Source organism: Streptopelia decaocto (genome assembly GCF_964273445.1).
Source record: "Streptopelia decaocto genome assembly, chromosome: 19".
NCBI lineage: Eukaryota > Metazoa > Chordata > Aves > Columbiformes > Columbidae > Streptopelia > Streptopelia decaocto.
The window spans coordinates 454512-469732 of record NC_138674.1 but is presented as its reverse complement, the minus strand read 5'-3'; the positions used below and the strand labels follow the sequence as shown (position 1 = coordinate 469732).

General features: G+C 67.3%; 2 protein-coding genes across 6 annotated transcripts in view; one reads left to right on the top strand and one right to left on the bottom strand.

Annotated features, from left to right (window-relative positions):
* LOC309448191 (small ribosomal subunit protein eS10) overlaps positions 1 to 15221 on the bottom strand; it is a 242828-nt gene that overhangs the window by 3655 nt on the left and 223952 nt on the right. For 2 of the 4 annotated variants that reach the window (XM_082069508.1, XM_082069509.1), the window contains exon 2: positions 278 to 428. In XM_082069508.1, the coding sequence (XP_081925634.1) occupies positions 278 to 427 (150 nt within the window). In that variant the 5' untranslated portion in view covers position 428. Of the gene's footprint in view, positions 1 to 277; positions 429 to 1231; positions 1365 to 2229; positions 2371 to 15221 lie in introns of those variants that run through there. The other 2 variants (XM_082069507.1, XM_082069506.1) reach the window with 2 other exon arrangements.
* On the top strand, positions 2268 to 12728 carry PACSIN1 (protein kinase C and casein kinase substrate in neurons 1). 2 transcript variants are annotated; one of them, XM_082069494.1, is made up of 10 exons: positions 2268 to 2381; positions 9786 to 9977; positions 10288 to 10444; positions 10575 to 10810; positions 10962 to 11117; positions 11231 to 11406; positions 11665 to 11785; positions 11862 to 11986; positions 12247 to 12440; positions 12592 to 12728. In XM_082069494.1, the coding sequence occupies exons 2-10, from the start codon at positions 9915 to 9917 to the stop codon at positions 12699 to 12701; spliced, it is 1338 nt and encodes a 445-aa protein (XP_081925620.1). In that variant the 5' UTR covers positions 2268 to 2381; positions 9786 to 9914; the 3' UTR covers positions 12702 to 12728. The 2 variants fall into 2 exon arrangements, with proteins under 2 accessions (XP_081925620.1, XP_081925619.1); XM_082069493.1 differs by having other exon boundaries at positions 2269 to 2381; positions 9857 to 9977.

Below are 15221 nucleotides of genomic sequence, written 5' to 3'. Positions count from 1 at the left end.
AAAATGTGGATCGTGTTTCTCCCTTGAGAGAATACACGGCTACCACACGTGGAGGTATTCCAGTTCCAAAACAGAGCTAGACAAGGAGATCAACAAAAGAATACCTTGTGGTCTGTGGGGAACAATAAATCAGAGAGGAAATTGCAAAAATCAGGAAAACGGGAAAACAACTGTAATAGGAAAGAATCATCAAATGCAAGGCAAGGTGTGACGCGTTTGTTCGGTACCGGTGGATGACGTTAACCCCAGGTTCACATCCCCGCGCGCCCCGCCGTACCTGCATGGCTTTCATGACGTGGAGGTTGGGCACGTTCTTGTCGACGAGCTCGGGGTGCTTGGGCATGTGGACGTCCTTCTTGGCCACCATCACCCCCTCCTTAAAAAGGAGCTCGTAGATGGCAATTCGGTTCTTCTTGGGCATCAACATCTAAAGAAGAGTAAGTGGCATGCAATAAATATTGGTGATTTAAAACTACCACATGCAGGAGTCTACCAGAAGTAACAAAACACGAACACTGCTTGTTTGTATGAAAAGCCCAGTGACACCCCAGCTCACTGTCTCCCGCAGGAACTCCCTGCGCTGCTGTCGGCAGCGGGCAGGGGCCGCGCGCTGAGCTGCACAGGAAACCCCGGCAGTTCGGTGCTGCTCCCGCACACCAAATCACATCCCGCGTCAGCAACTGTGAACTCTGTCGTGTCACAGCAAGAGCCGCGGCTCGGGAGGACGCGCTCCAGTTCCACCACCAGCGCCAGACAACACCCGTGCCCTCGGGCCCGGGGAACCCCCCACGCCCCCCTCGGGGCCGGGACCGCACGGGAGCGCAGCCGAGGGGCCGGCGGCACCGGGGACGCGCCGCCGCCGCCAGCGAGGGCCGCTCGGGCCGCGCTGCGGGACCCGCGGGCAGGGCAGGGCGAGCAGCCTCCGCGGTGCCACCGCTGGAACCCCCCGGGCTCCCGCCGCGGCTCACCCCGCGGCCTGGGGCCGTCCGGGAGCAGCCCGGCGCACCCGCCCCAGCCCAGGGCCCTGCGGCCCGGCCGCCCGGTACCGGGACCGCCCCGCGGCCTAGAGCGCCCCGCTCCCGCCGCAGACCCGGGCCTAGATCCCCCCCGTCCCGGAGATGCCCCCGCGGGGGCCGGCCGGGGCGCCCCGGCGCTGCCCAGCCGCGGCCCCGCGCCGCCGGCCCGGGATGGCGCCGATGCGGGGCGATGCGGGCCCGGGACGCGGCCTCACCGTGGCGGCGGCAGCGGGCCCAGGAGCGGAAAGGACTGCGCATGCGCCGCGCGGTCGCTTCCGGCCTCCTGAAGGCCCCTTAGCGGAGCGGGTGGCCGCGGCGCTGCCTGAGCGGCGCGCGCAGGCCCCCTCTAGCCCAGGCACGGAGGTGGCCGCTGCGGTGCCTGATGGGAATTGTCGCCCCCTCGTCGGCTGGCGCCACTACAGACATCCCGCTCCGTGTCCCCACCACTGACATCCCTCTTCACATCTCCACTCATGTCACTCCACGTCCCCGCTCGTGTCTCCCCTCCACCCCGGCGTGGCCGCAGTGACCGACACAAGCACTGTCCCCAGCCCCTCATTTCGGAGGGGAAGCAGCTCAGCGGGTGTCGCACCGGGGCACGAGTCACGTCCCCGCGCGGTCCCGGTGGCCGCCGGGCTGTCGCCAGCCACGGGGCGAGGGGCCCCGCGTCCCCGGGCACACGTCACCGCCGCCCGCTGCGGGGTCCCGCCGCCCGGCCGCAGCTCTGCGGTGCCACCGTGTCCCGCCCGCCCGCAGCGCCCTGGAGCCGGCCGCCCCGCCCGCCGCTCCCGCGGGCGCACCCGCCCGAGCAAAGGGCGCGCTGGAGGCACGAGCTCCCGGTGTGCCCCAAAACGGCCGTGCCGGAGCTGGGGCCACCCGCAGCCCCTGCCCGCACCCCCGCCCGCAGCCCCCCGGGCGCGGTGCGGGGACAGGAGCCGTGCCCCTGTGCCACGTCCCCCAGCCCCGGGCTGCTCCTCCCGTCTGGAGGTTTGGACACCCCCGGAGCGATGCGATTTGGCTCCCTGTGCCCCCCACAAACAGCCCAAGCCCGAGGACACCCCTCGGGTCGGGGGGCGGCTGCCGGCAGACGCAGGGGAAGGGAACAGCAGAGCGGGAGGGGGCGGCAGCGCCCGGAGGGGCAGGGGACACCGGGGACCCCCCGCCACCGCGGCTCCCGGCTCCTTCCCACCCGTCCCCGCGATCGTGTTGTCACCTTGTGCGGCCACGGAGCCGTCACGCCGGGGCGGGGATTGGGCGGCTAAAAATGCCTCCATAATCCCGCGCTGATCTTTACCCCCCCTCCCATCTGCCGCGACCTTCCCGCCGGTGAGCAGCGGAGCCGGGAGCGGCCGCCGCGGCCCCGAGGTACCGCCCGCGGCGCCGGGGGTCGGGCCGGCGGGGCTCCCGGGGGGCGGGCGGTGGCTCGGCCGCGGTGGGGACGCCCCGCGGGTCGCGGATGGGACGGCGGGGAGCTGGGGCTCTGCGGGGCGGCTCAGGCTGAGCCCGGGCCCGGCTCCGGTCCCGCGGCAGGCAGGGGCCGGTGCTCACCCCCAGCCCCGTTTGTCCGCAGGGTGGGAGCTCTGGCGGCGCACGGGGCGGCGGGACTGAGGTTTTGGGGTGCCCCCCGATGAACGGGGTGGTGGGAGGCACTGCTGCCTGCCCCAGCGTCCCTGCGGGGTGCGCGGGCTGGGGGGCTCGTACCCCCCAGGGCTGTGCCTGCGCGTTTCGGGCTGCCCGGGGCTGAGGGATGCGGCACGTCCCGGGGCGCCTGCAGCTTTGCTGCCGTTTTATTGCCTCGTTTCTTCCTCTCTGGGAGAGAGAGCAGGGATGGAGGGGGGGGCAGGAACCCCCACAGGGCAGCCCCCGGGATGCTGTGACAGTTGCAGCAAACCCCCGGAGAAACGTGTGTCCCGGGCGACCCCGCGGCGCGGGAGAGCTGCCCGGCCTGCCCGCCGCGCCGCCCGCGCCTCCCCGGGGCCGCTCCTGCGCCTGCCTTGGAAATGGCCAAGCCAGCGCTCTGCTAAACGGATTAGAGCTTCCCCAGCAGCGTCTCGAGCTGCTCCCCTCGGCCCCCGCATCGCTGTCCCCAGGCAAACTCCATCCCTGAGCCAAACATTCAGGGCAGCGCTACTGCCGCAGCACAGCTGGGCCCAGACTCTGCCACACTGCAGCTCCCCACGCCTGACCCCAAACCCCGGCCGGAGCCTTGGGAGTCCTTCCCTGCTCCTGGGATTTCATGTTCCCTTTGCAGGAGCCAAGAGAAAACTGGGGCATTTCTCGGCCACTGGCTTTGCCGGTGCTGGCCCTGCCGTGGGTTCTGCACCAATCCATGACCCCCCAGCTGGTGCTGACCCCTCCTCTCCTTGCTGCAAATCCTTTGTCCCCAGCGTGCTGGTCCTCCTGGCGGTGCTGGGAGATGGAGCTGGGATACAGCTGGGATACAGCTGGGATACAGCTGGCCTGGAACCGGGATATGGCTGGGCTGGAACCAGGGTACTGCTGGGCTGGAACTGGGATACCGCTGGGCTCCCCGGCACAGCTCGGCAGGAGGAAGAGACCTCGGCGGTGGCTCTGCCCAGGGACAGACTTTGTCCCCGCGGGGCAGCCAGCCCGACTGGTGTTTGTGCAACACCTTGACGGCAGCACCGGGGACTGTGCCACGGCAGCACCGAGGACTGTGCCACGCTGCTGGGGTGAGCCACAGCCACCACAGCCACCACAGCCACCACACCCAGCCGGCGCTTCCCGGGGCTGAACCCGCGTCCGTCGGTCCCAGCGCAGCGCGGGGCAGGGGACAGCGGGGCCCGGCACCGCCATCGCTGTGGCCGGGGCAACACGTGGGGCTCCCTGGGCAGCTGCATCCAGCTCCAGTCCCAGGAAAATGGAGCTTTTGTGACCGTCCCTGGGCTGCCCCGGCCAGGGCTGAGCAGACAGAGCGGGATTGTTTTGGTGGGAGCCGGGTCACTGGCAGCACCTGCCCCACGCCGGGGCCCTCCACAATGGCTGCCTTTCTGTGTAACTGCTGCAGAGCCGCCAATTATCCTCCCCTGCTAATTAGAGATGCAAAATAGCCCTGTGCTTGCATGCTCCCAGCAAGCCCCAGAGGACTCCTGGGACCGGCAGCACATCCGCGGCGGGGGCGAGCGCCGGGCACCGGCCCGTCCCACGCTCCAAGCGGGAAGGGGCAGCGGGAGGCCAGGGCGGCGCTCGGGGTGCCGGGGTGCGGGACCCCCTCCGCCCCACTCCAGGCAGCCTGTCCTGGAGCAGCGTGGGCTGGGGGCTCTCCCGTTGCTCCCGGCACCAGCACCGGGGGCTCTGCTGTCATGTAGGACGTGTGTTTTCCTTGCCTTGCTAGGGATGCAGCCAGGAGCGGGCTGGGCCTGAGAACACCCCCCATGTCGGTGCAAAGGCTGGTGATGGGCAGGGCGGCTGATGGCTCCTGGCATTTCTGTCTGTCCTGCCCACATCGGTTCGCCGCTGGCAGCCTGGGCTGCTGTGCTCTGCTCCTCGCTGTGCCGTGGCGCTCCAAGAGCCATAATTTCAGAGCGGCAAGTGGCCCAATAAATCAGGGCTTATTTCCTGCCAATACTGACCACAGCTTCCCACAAGGAAGCTCATTTTACAGAAGGGAAAATGACTTACTGTGGGAAATAGTAAGCAGTGGCGTGGCAAGAGCCAGGGATGTCTGTCACGGCTGAGTTTTTGGGAAGGAACCTGCTGACATTGTGGGAGCCTCGTGCAGCGGAGGCTCCCGCCGGCTCCCAGCACGGAGCCGCCCGAGCTGTGCGGAATGAGCTGTGGGTCGGTCCTCCCTGCGTGGACCATGTCTGCCACAAAGTGGGTGGCAATGGGCTGTCAACACTGGAGACCCCCCAAGTCATTGAGATCCCCCCATTATACCCCTGCAGAGCGTTCGTCACCAGGAGCCCCAGTGCTCAATGCCAAGAGCGTTTGCTCCTCCCGGCTGCCGGGGCAGCAGCAGCGGGACGGTCCAGCCATGCCATGCTGAGAACCAGCAGCTCACCGCCCGTGAGGATGGTGCCCAGTTCACCAGCACCCTCTGGTCCCTCACCCTGGGCAAAGATCCCCCGTTACCCACAGGAACCACAGTCCGCCCCTGCTCCCGTGTCGGGTCCCGGGAGCATTAGGTCTCTTGGATCTCGCACACCGCTGCCAGCTGCAGCCGGGCATGGAGGGGTTTGTGTTCTTCCTGGCCAGCCATGAGCTGGGAAGACGCACTGGGATGGCACGGAGCTGGAAAGAGCCAGGAGGCGGGCAGCACAGAGAGCCCCACTGAGCTTCATTAAGTCGAAGGTGCTCGTTAGGGGAAAGCTGAGCTGGCATCAGGGGCCAGCAGAGCCCCCCGGGACCTGGTCGCATTCTCTGGGCAACCCGATCCCGGCGGCGGCGGCTCGGCAGCCTCATTACCGCGGCTTCTGCAGCGGCTTCGGTTACTCGGCTGGAAGCGCCCGTCTCCTGCTGGCTTTTAATTTCCCTGACATCACCTGTGTGCTGGGGAAATGCAGCGCGGTGCATTCGGGCATCTGAGAAAGGAGAGTCTGCCGCCACCCCCACCCACATCCTCCTGGCACCCCGGCAGCTCCTGGCGGGGGCGGCTGCAGCCCCCCAGCACCCCCACCCCACAATAAGGTCCAGTGACCCCGGGCAGGAGCCCCAGGGCTCGGGAGGCAGATGGCAGTGGGGAGGGAGCTGCCCGGCTCCCTGACCTTGAGGAAGCCCTAGTGAGGTGCCGCCCCCGTCGCCCCCTTCCCCAGCCCCACTTCCCGAGTGGGAAGGACCGCTGCTGCTTCCCCTGCCAGCCCGTTCCCAGCTGGCACATTTGGCAAGGAGGCAGCACTGGCTGCGTCTCCAAAGGCATTTTGGGGTGTTTGTTGCTGTAAGAGCTGTGACCCAGCCTGAACACCCTCCCTGCAGCCCCTTCCCAAGGCCCACAGGGGTGATGGAGCCCACGGGGGTGGCGGAGCCCGTGGGGGCCGAGGAGGGAGCGAGCTGCTGTGTCCCAGGCTGTGCAGGAGGGACAAGGGCCCTGGGAGCAGCAGGACGAGGACCCTTGGGATCCTCACCCAGCTCCCCAGGGAGCCTCCCAGAGCCGCCGCGGGGGCCGGACACCCCCGCGCTCCCGGCTGCGGGCGCCCCCCGCCCCCCAGCCCCATGCCCCCCGCCGCAGCCTCCCGTGCAGCGGAGGCAGCGGGACAAGGAGGTGGGGGGTGTCCATCCTCCCCCCCGGATGATTTTCGCAACCTTTGCAGGCAGCGGCTCCATCCCCCGTTGCCATGGCAACGCGCGGCTGCGGGCAGGGCGCGTGCCCGCGGCCGTGCGCGCCCCCGCCGCCGCTGCTGCACGGCCGGAGCGGAGCCGCGCGCTGCCCGCAGCCCCCCCGCACGGAGCCCCCGCGGTCCCGGTCCCCCCGGCCCAGGTAAGCGCAGCCCCGCGGGCTCTGCGGGCTGCCCGGGCTGGCGGGGATGCCGTGTCCCCCGCGGGATGGGGGGCGCAGGGGGGACGCTGTGCTAGGACCAGGCGGTACGGGGGGGGTTTGCACCCCCCGCCAGGACACGGTGTCCCCTGATCCCGTCTGCAAGACGGGAAGGCTGGAGGGGGCTTGACCTTCACCGCTGCGTGCGCCCGAGGGGGTGCCGGCGCCGGGGACACCTCTGCCACGCTGCTGCGCACCTGCGTTTGTGCCTCAGTTTCCCCAGCTGCAAATGGGGGGGTGACACTTGTGCTGTCCCTGTCGCCGCTGCTGCCCTGCTCCGCCGAGCACCTCACTCCATCACGGGAGCCCCTCCTTTTGTCATTGTCACCCCAGCTTCCCCCTAGCTCTTCCCCACCCTGTCCCCCTGCTTTCCCACCCCCGCTCTGAGCCCCCTCTGGCTCCAGGTCTGCTTCCCCCCCCAGAGGCAGCTGAAATCCCGCTGCCCCCATCACCCTCCTCCCGGCAGCCCCGTTCACCTCCTGCCACCGCCAGCCCCAGGTTTGTCCCACCGAGGTACAGGGAGCGGGACCCCCCGCCCCGTGCCAGCGCGTGATGCTCTGATTTGCCGCCTCCCCGATGCGCGCGGGGGGACAGCACCGCCATATCCTCCACCAGTGGCGTTTGGTACTTCTCGGTTTAATTGCAAACCTCATATTTGGATTTCTGCCTGAACCCCGCTCTGGGGACCAGAGCAGTCCCTGCTCGAGTGCTGAGCATCCTTGTTTACTGTGGCGAGCCGAGCGCAGACCGAGGCTGCGGCGCTGGGAGGCAACTTGAAAACCCAGGAGCTGAGGCTGAGCCCCATCTCCCTTCCCCAGCCTGGGGCTGACACTCCTGCTCCTGCTCCCACATTCCTGGCACATCACTGCACCCGCGCCCGGCTGCAGGCTCCCCTGGCGAGAGACACTTGCGTTAGCTGCAGGTGCCGTTCGTGCCTCCAGAAATCTTTGCACAAGGCTGGTAAATCCCCGAAGGCTCTGGAGGGTGTCTGCTCTGAGCAGGGTCGCTCTGGGGGCGCAGGAGGAAGGTGAAGGTTTCTGCAGAGCACACACAAAATCAAAACCCTCCTGCCAGGACTTGGAGCAAACGTGTCTCTTGGCCCCTGGCTACTGCAACCTGGCAGCACCTGCGGCGCGTTACCCCCCGGCCAACGAGGCTGGCGTCCTCTCAACTGCACGTGGGACGTGTGGCTCCTGGTAACGTTCCGGGGTCATTGAATCCCCTTTGCAAACACTACGGTTTTGGGGAGCACCCAAGCCCTGACCCAGCAGGGTCCAGCGAGTCCCACAGCAGCTGAACCCCCGATGCCCAGACCCCCTGGCTGATGCAGGCGGCTTCAGCTGGAGCAGGGCGGCTGCTGCAGGCGCATCCCGCCCAGGACTCACTGGAAAAGTGGCTCCCAGAAGACATTTTGCATCATTACCTACGTGTCACCCCCGGGGACCGGCTGTCCTGGCAGCCGCCCCGCTGCTGGGTGTGCGCCGGCCCCGCGGTGCTGCCCGGGCTGAATCCATGGGGAAGTGCAGGCTGGGCTGCGGCTCCACGTCAGGCCGCTGTGGCTGCCGGCCCCTCTGCCAGGGGACAGCAGAGCCGGCCGGCGCTGCCTGCGCGGGGCCGGGGCACTGCGGCTGCGGAGCGCGGGCAGCGCCAGCCTCTGCATTGCAGCAGCCTCCTGCCTGCGCAGGGTCGGCACCGCGGCCCCAGCCCCGCGGACGGCAGAGACCCTGGCAATGCCGGCGGGTGAGCTGAGCTGAGGCAGAGCTCAGCGCCCAGCAAGCTGGCGGGAGCAGAGGAGCAGGGGGCGGCTGCTGCCCGAGGGCACGCGGGGGCAGGAGCGGGACCAGACTCCACCATCGCTCGGTGCCAAATGCTCTGCGGCTTCTCTCTGGCAGCTTTGTGGAAACACGGGGCCGGGGGTTGAAGTGGAGCCCCAGGGGCCAAGGCGGCCGTGCGCGGCGGGGCTGGCAGCGCGCCACGCGGTGTCTCGGCCGCCGGCACTGCGGGTGGCGGGTGTCAGCGACAGCGCCGTGATGCGGAGCGATGGGCTGTGCCGGGAGCCGGGGGCGCACGGCACAGGCAGCCGGGCGGCCCAGCGTGGCGGGGGCACAGGCGTGGGCGTGCGGGGGTGGCTGTGCGTGGCAGGAGAGCGGCAGCCTTGGCTGGGGAGTGATGCAGCGCCAAAAATAACCCCCAGGCTGCGGCTCTGGCCGGGAACAGCAAGGAGCGGGAGCTGTGGTAGCCGTGTCCCGCAGTGCCCCACGGCCTCTGCTGCTGGGTGGGGTCTGGAGCCGCTGGTGTGCCCGTGGGTGCCAGGGTACCCTGGCCGTGGGTGCGCTCCCTCCCGGGGTCCCTGCTCTGGCCTTGGGCAGGATGGGGCTGTCACCCCAAGGACACCCTTGCCCGTTGCAGCAGTGGCACAGGGAAGGACTGAGCACTGCGCCATGCGCGGGGCTTGCAGAGGGGGCAGCCACGCGTGGGGGCTCTGCCACCGGCTGCTCTGCCGCCGCTGTGGGGCACCGGGGCAGCCGGCGAGTGTTTGTGCCAGGGCGGTGGTTGTGCCGTGGGTGCGGGCCGGCGCCGGGTGCCGCCGGCAGCGGGGCCGGTCAGACTGCAGTGCGCATCGCCACGGCCCCCCGGCCATCTGCGCCGCGGCGGCTGAGCGAGGGACAGTCACGCGTTTATTTTTAACTGGCGGAGGGATTGGTGCCTCCCTGGTTATATCACTAAATCCCTGCCAGGGCCTGTTAGTTCCAGCACAGTGAGCCCTGCGCTGCGCTCCAGTAACCATTTCGGGCCCCCATCCTCCCGGGATGTCCCCGCGGGAGCACTGACCGGAGCCTGGGCAGGATGGGGATGACGAGGATGCTCATGGCCACTGCACCCCCTGTCCGTCCCCCCCATGCCACCCACCAGCCCCAGCCCCAGCTCTCAGCAAAGCGCCTAAGGGTTAAGCCATGCGGCGGGGCCACGTGGTGCTCGGGGATGCCGTTTTTCTGAAGATCAGGACAGATTAGGTGGAATGCAGGGAGAATATCCTTGGGCAGCGCATCCCCCGCCCCAGCCCTGCCGCGGCCACTGGCCCCACGGGGACACGCAGGGACAGGCGGTGCTGAGCGGGCCCTGGCTGCTGAGACCCGCCGCGCTGCTCCCGCAGTTCTCTCCAGCACAGCAGCTCTGGGGGTCTGGGTGGCACCGAGCGGGTGACACGTGTGGGCACTGGAAGGGTCTGTGGGTTGCAGTTGAATCGGGCACTGTCCCCATCCCTGTCCCCTCAGCCGGATGCTTGTCCCGTGGGCAGGAGGGCCAGGGCTGCCCTGCCCACCCCGCGCCTCCCGTCTCCCCGCAGTGCATGAGGCGGGGGTCTGCCCCACAGCCGCCCAGCGCCCGCACTGACGCCCGCAGCCATGTCGGGCTCCTACGACGAGTCGGCAGCGGCCGCGGAGGAAACGACCGACAGCTTCTGGGAGGTGAGTGCGGGCCCCTCTCCCCCCACCACCGTCCCTGCCTCCCGGGGTGTCCCCTGCGCTGGGGCAGCGCTGCCGTCCCCTCCCACAGCCATTGCTGCCCCGAGGCTCCGCTGTCCCCGGCTCTGCCGGAGGGCTCGGCCTCGGCTGTCCCCAAGGGGCCATGGAGGGGACCAAAAGGAGCTGGGCTGGAGCAGCCCCAAAGCAAAAGCTCCATCCCTGCACCTCCAAAGTGCCTGGAGCCCCCCGCATCCCCACCCCAGGCCAGCCCGTCCCCCGCTCCCACGCCTGCCTGTCCCCGTCCCCCTCCCAGGTGGGGAACTACAAGCGCACGGTGAAGCGGATTGACGACGGGCACCGGCTCTGCAATGACCTGATGAACTGCGTGCACGAGCGGGCCAAGATCGAGAAGTCCTACGCGCAGCAGCTCACCGACTGGTCCAAGCGGTGGAGGCAGCTCATCGAGAAAGGTGCTGCGGCCGCCCCGGGACAGGCTCCCCCAGCACGCCCGTGGGCCCCCAGCACCGTCACAACGTCACCTGGCAGAGGTGCGGGGCCAAGGGCTGTGGTGTGACACCCAGCTGTCCCCTCTGCCCCCAGGTCCCCAGTACGGCAGCCTGGAGAGGGCCTGGGGGGCCATCATGACCGAGGCGGACAAGGTGAGCGAGCTGCACCAGGAGGTGAAGAACAGCCTGCTCAACGACGACTTTGAGAAGGTCAAGAACTGGCAGAAGGACGCCTACCACAAGCAGATCATGGGAGGCTTCAAGGAGGCCAAGGAGGCTGAGGACGGGTTCAGGAAAGCCCAGAAGCCCTGGGCCAAGAAGCTCAAGGAGGTGAGGGAAGCGCAGCGTGTCCTGCGGCACCCCAGGAGCTCCAGCTCTGGGTGCCCAGTCCGGGCTGGGGGACCCAGGGGCACCTCCCTGCGGGCAGAGGGCGGGCAGGGGCAGTGACGCTGCTCTGATGTCCCTGCTCTCCTCTCTGCAGCTGGAGACAGCCAAGAAAGCCTACCACCTGGCCTGCAAGGAGGAGAAGCTGGCCGTCACCCGGGAAGCCAACAGCAAGGCAGAGCAGAACAACACCCCCGAGCAGCAGAAGAAACTGCAGGACAAGGTGGAAAAGTGCAAGCAAGATGTGCAAAAGGTGCGCGCCTTGGCTTGGATGGGCTCCCCAGCGTGGCAGCCCCCCAGCCAGACCCTGTCAGCACCCAGAGGGGGCTCGAGGTCCAACCCAGGTTTCCTCCCGCACCTTTGCAGACCCAGGAGAAGTACGAGAAGGTGCTGGACGAGCTGAACAAGTGCACCCCGCAGTACATCGAGAGCATGGAGCAGGTCTTCGAGCAGTGCCAGCAGTTTGAGGAGAAGAGGCTCAACTTCCTCAAGGAAGTGCTCCTGGACATCAAGAGGCACCTGAACCTGGCCGAGAGCAGCAGGTGGGTGCTGCCGCGCGCCGTGTCCTGGCGCTGCCCAGGCCCTGTGCCCTGTGGGGACCGGAGCTTCCAGGCTGAGCCGCTCCCGCGGCTTCTGGCCAACATGATGGTCCCTGGGAGGTGGCAGGTGGCAGGAGGGCTGTGCGGGAGCCTGACGCCCCAGTGACACGGTCTGGGCATGTTCCTGTCCCACCCCATCCCCGGGGCACCCACCGGGGTCCTGTCCTGCCTGCAGCACCCAGCCCGCTCCTCTCCCTGCAGCTACGCCAACGTGTACCGGGAGCTGGAGCAGACCATCCGCCTCTCGGACGCGCAGGAGGATCTCCGGTGGTTCCGCAGCACCAGCGGCCCCGGGATGCCCATGAACTGGCCCCAGTTTGAGGTGAGGCTGGGCACCCGGGGTGCTGGCGGCCGGGCGGGCGGCCGGGCGCTCAGGCACGGATGCTCTGTGCTGGCAGGAGTGGAACCCGGACCTGACACACACGATAACGCGGAAGGAGAAGCAGAAGAAGGGCGAGGGGGTGACCCTGACCAACGCCGGCAGCGCGGGCGAGACGGGGGCATCGGCGGGCGAGCGCGGGAGGTGAGGGGAGAGGCCGCGGGACAGGCACGGCCTTTGTCTGCGCAAACATCGCCAGTGGGACATGGGATGTCCTCCCTGACAGCCACCACTCTCCTCTGTCCTCCCTCCATGTCTTGCTGGGGTTCCTGCCCACGGCAGCTCCCGCTCCCCTGTAACCCCGGGAAAGCTGCGGCATCCTCCCTGGAGTCCCTGGCACACGGTGCTGCCCCCCAAACTGTCCCCCCAGCTCTGACGGCCCCTGTCCCTCCTTCCCCCCGCAGCGTGAGCAGCCACGACCGCGGGCAGACCTACAGCGCCGAGTGGTCTGACGACGAGGGCAGCAACTCCTTCAACGCCAGCGAGGCCAACGGCGGCACCAACCCCTTCGACGAGGAGCCGGCGGGGAAGGGCGTGCGGGTGCGCGCTCTGTACGACTACGACGGGCAGGAGCAGGATGAGCTCAGCTTCAAAGCAGGTACGGCGTGTCCCCCCGCCTCTCGCCTGCAAACCTGCGTGCGCAGGATCGGTGCTGGGAGCGCCCGGCAGCTCTGTCCGGGGAGACACGGGGTGGGACAAGAAGCTCCAACACCTGCAGTGAGCTCCCCCTGTCCCACCTCCCTCTCCAGGTGATGAACTGACCAAACTCGGGGAAGAAGACGAGCAGGGTTGGTGCAAAGGGCGCTTGGACAACGGGCAGCTGGGTCTCTACCCCGCCAACTACGTGGAGGCAATCTAAATCTTGTGGTGTGCTCCTCATCGCCGTCAGCAGATAAATCCACCCTCCGTTGTCTCCATCTCTCCACCAGCCAACCAGCCATTTGCCGTCTGGTCCTTCACTCCTCACAGTTAGAGATTCAGACATATTTTCCGACCAAGCTTTTATTTTTTTAAGAGTTGTCTCCGAAGAGTATTTTGCATAGTCGCTTTCTTCTTCTTCTAAGATTACGTGAAGCGAAAGATGACGCTGTCTGTTTGTCTACGTTAGTTGATGTTTTTCCGAGCGAAAAGCCGATACCTCAAGATCTTAAAGCCCAACCAGTGAGAGCTCCTGATCGGTTGGTTTTTAAAGATACTGAAATCACAAGCCACCTTCTGATTGGCCAGAACTGTTCCGAAACGCACAGCGCTGGAGCTCCTGGGACCCATCAAATTCACCCCAAAACACTGAGAGGGATCCAAGCACCTTCACGCCCGGCCTGGGGCGGGGAGACCAGCTCGGGTGCTGCTGGGGACGGTCCCATCCGCCGCCTTCCTGCGGAGCGGGGATGAGCATCGTCCAGCCCTGCGCGGCACGGGGGGAGCAGAGCCGGAGGAGGAGGAGGAGGAGGATGAAGGCTCGGCAGGGGCAGCAGAGCCCGGCCCGGGCAGCTCTTCCCAACATATCTCCCCATCTTCCTCCAGCCACGGCCCCGGCAGCACCGATGGCGTCGCCTTCCCGCACGCCCCCGCTCCTCTCCTGCCCCCTCCGTGGGGCTGGGAATCTCTTGGCCCCAGGAGCCCAGCGTTGCGGTGGAGGCGGGAGATGCGCCCCGCGCTGGGCATGGCCCCACGTCCCCTGCCGGGCACGCAGGCGGGAGAAAACCACACAACAGTCAGAAAAAACCCAACCAACCACCTGTCTCAGCAATGCACCCTGGTTTTTTGTACATTGATTGTGTAATTTAAGAAGTATATATATAATATATATATATCGTGATTGTATTACCGTGGATACAACAAAAAGCAGCAAGCGAAAATAACCGAGCTCCTCTGGGTCCTCGTTTGCCTCTGTGCGCTGGGATGGGGGCTCGGGTGCATCGCTGGGGACAAAGGGGCTGGGGAGGGGGAGCAGACACAGACTCTGGGAACCCCCTGTGCTGGGCAAAGCTTTGTGAAGATAAAGCAGCTTTCCCCTTGGCTGGCAGCAGCTTTCCCCACCATTGACCCCACCTTCCCCGCAGGGACACACAGCCGCCTGTCACCCGCCTGTCACCCGCCTGTCACCCGCCCAATGCGGGACCTGCCCGAGGGGCACGAGCTCTGGGGCACCGGCACCCCGCGCAGCCCCTGTGCCCCCACGGCGGCTGCGGGAGCGTCGGTCACGCGCAGGAAATCACAAGACACATTGTGGTTTTCGTTTTCGCCCATTTCTTCCCCTCTGTTCCAGAGGCCCCGGCACTTTCCCTCCGTGCTGGTGCCGCTGCCGCTGTCCCTGCCCCGTCCCAGCCGCGCTGCGCCCGCGGGCCCGGCCCGGTGGGCAGGACGGGCTCCTCCGCCGCCTGAGCAGCACCGAGCGGCCACAGCGCCAGCGGTGCCACCGGCAGCTGCTTGAGTTAGAAACAAAACACCAAGAACCAGGAGGTTTTTTTCCTTTCAAACTCCCGCAAAGCATCCTGTGGGTACCTGGGCTGCCCGTCTGCCCTCCTCATTTGAACCTCAACCACAACGTGCAACCAGCCAAAGCCAGAAAGCAAATAAACAAATGAAGAAATTACAATATAAAATATCAGCATTGCTGGGTAACACAGACTCTTGTGGACTGTGCAGCTGGAGCAATCCCGTGTTCTGTCCCAGTCCACGTTCCGCAGGTCGTGTCTCAGATTTACTGTCCAGAGCGAGGAGGCAAAGCTGCCCTGTCCCCTTCCAAACTCCAGAGCCAGTCAGTTCAGACAAAGCCCAAACCAAGGGAAGAGCCCAGGGCCAGGGACCCGGGCTTCGGGGCAGCTGGGTGTCCCCATGCCCAGGGGTGGGGGACCGGCCCAGGGGACCCACACACACTCACATTTTACAGCCGCTCCCTTCGCAAAATGTCCATTTTCAGCCCCAAATGCCCATGGAGGGGAGAAGCCGAGTGTGTCCTGGAGCAGGAAGTGATGGGGGACGTGCCCGTCCCGAGGGGCGCCCATGGTCCCCGTGTCCCGGGCGGGCAGCACCCCTGGGTGCCGCGGTGCTGCCGCTGCCAGGCGGCTCCAGCGCAGGTCAGGTCATCGAGAGCCCGGCGGGGGCAGCTGCCGGTGCCATTGTCCCTGCGGGTGCCATTGTCCCCTGCCCACGCGCACGGGCTTTGTCCTCCCCAAACAATGGCGGGGGTGAAGCCACCACAGCCAGCGCAGTGCGGGAGGGACAAGCGCAGCCACTGTCCCCGCACGCCCGGAGCCGGGGCAGCCCCGCCTGTGCAGCCAGGGTGCCAAAAGGGCAGAGCCCCCCACAGCACCCCCGCCCCAGGGGGACATCGGGGTCTCCTGCTGGGACATGTTCTCGGCCCCCATGTCCTGCG

Bases quoted from the DNA above. Each gene is read 5' to 3' on its own strand.
- PACSIN1 (XM_082069494.1), top strand. From the start codon at position 9,915: ATGTCGGGCTCCTACGACGAGTCGGCAGCGGCCGCGGAGGAAACGACC. The intron at 10,445-10,574 runs GTGCTGCGGCCG...CTCTGCCCCCAG, and splicing joins GAGGCAGCTCATCGAGAAAG to GTCCCCAGTACGGCAGCCTG. The intron at 11,786-11,861 runs GTGAGGCTGGGC...CTGTGCTGGCAG, and splicing joins TGAACTGGCCCCAGTTTGAG to GAGTGGAACCCGGACCTGAC.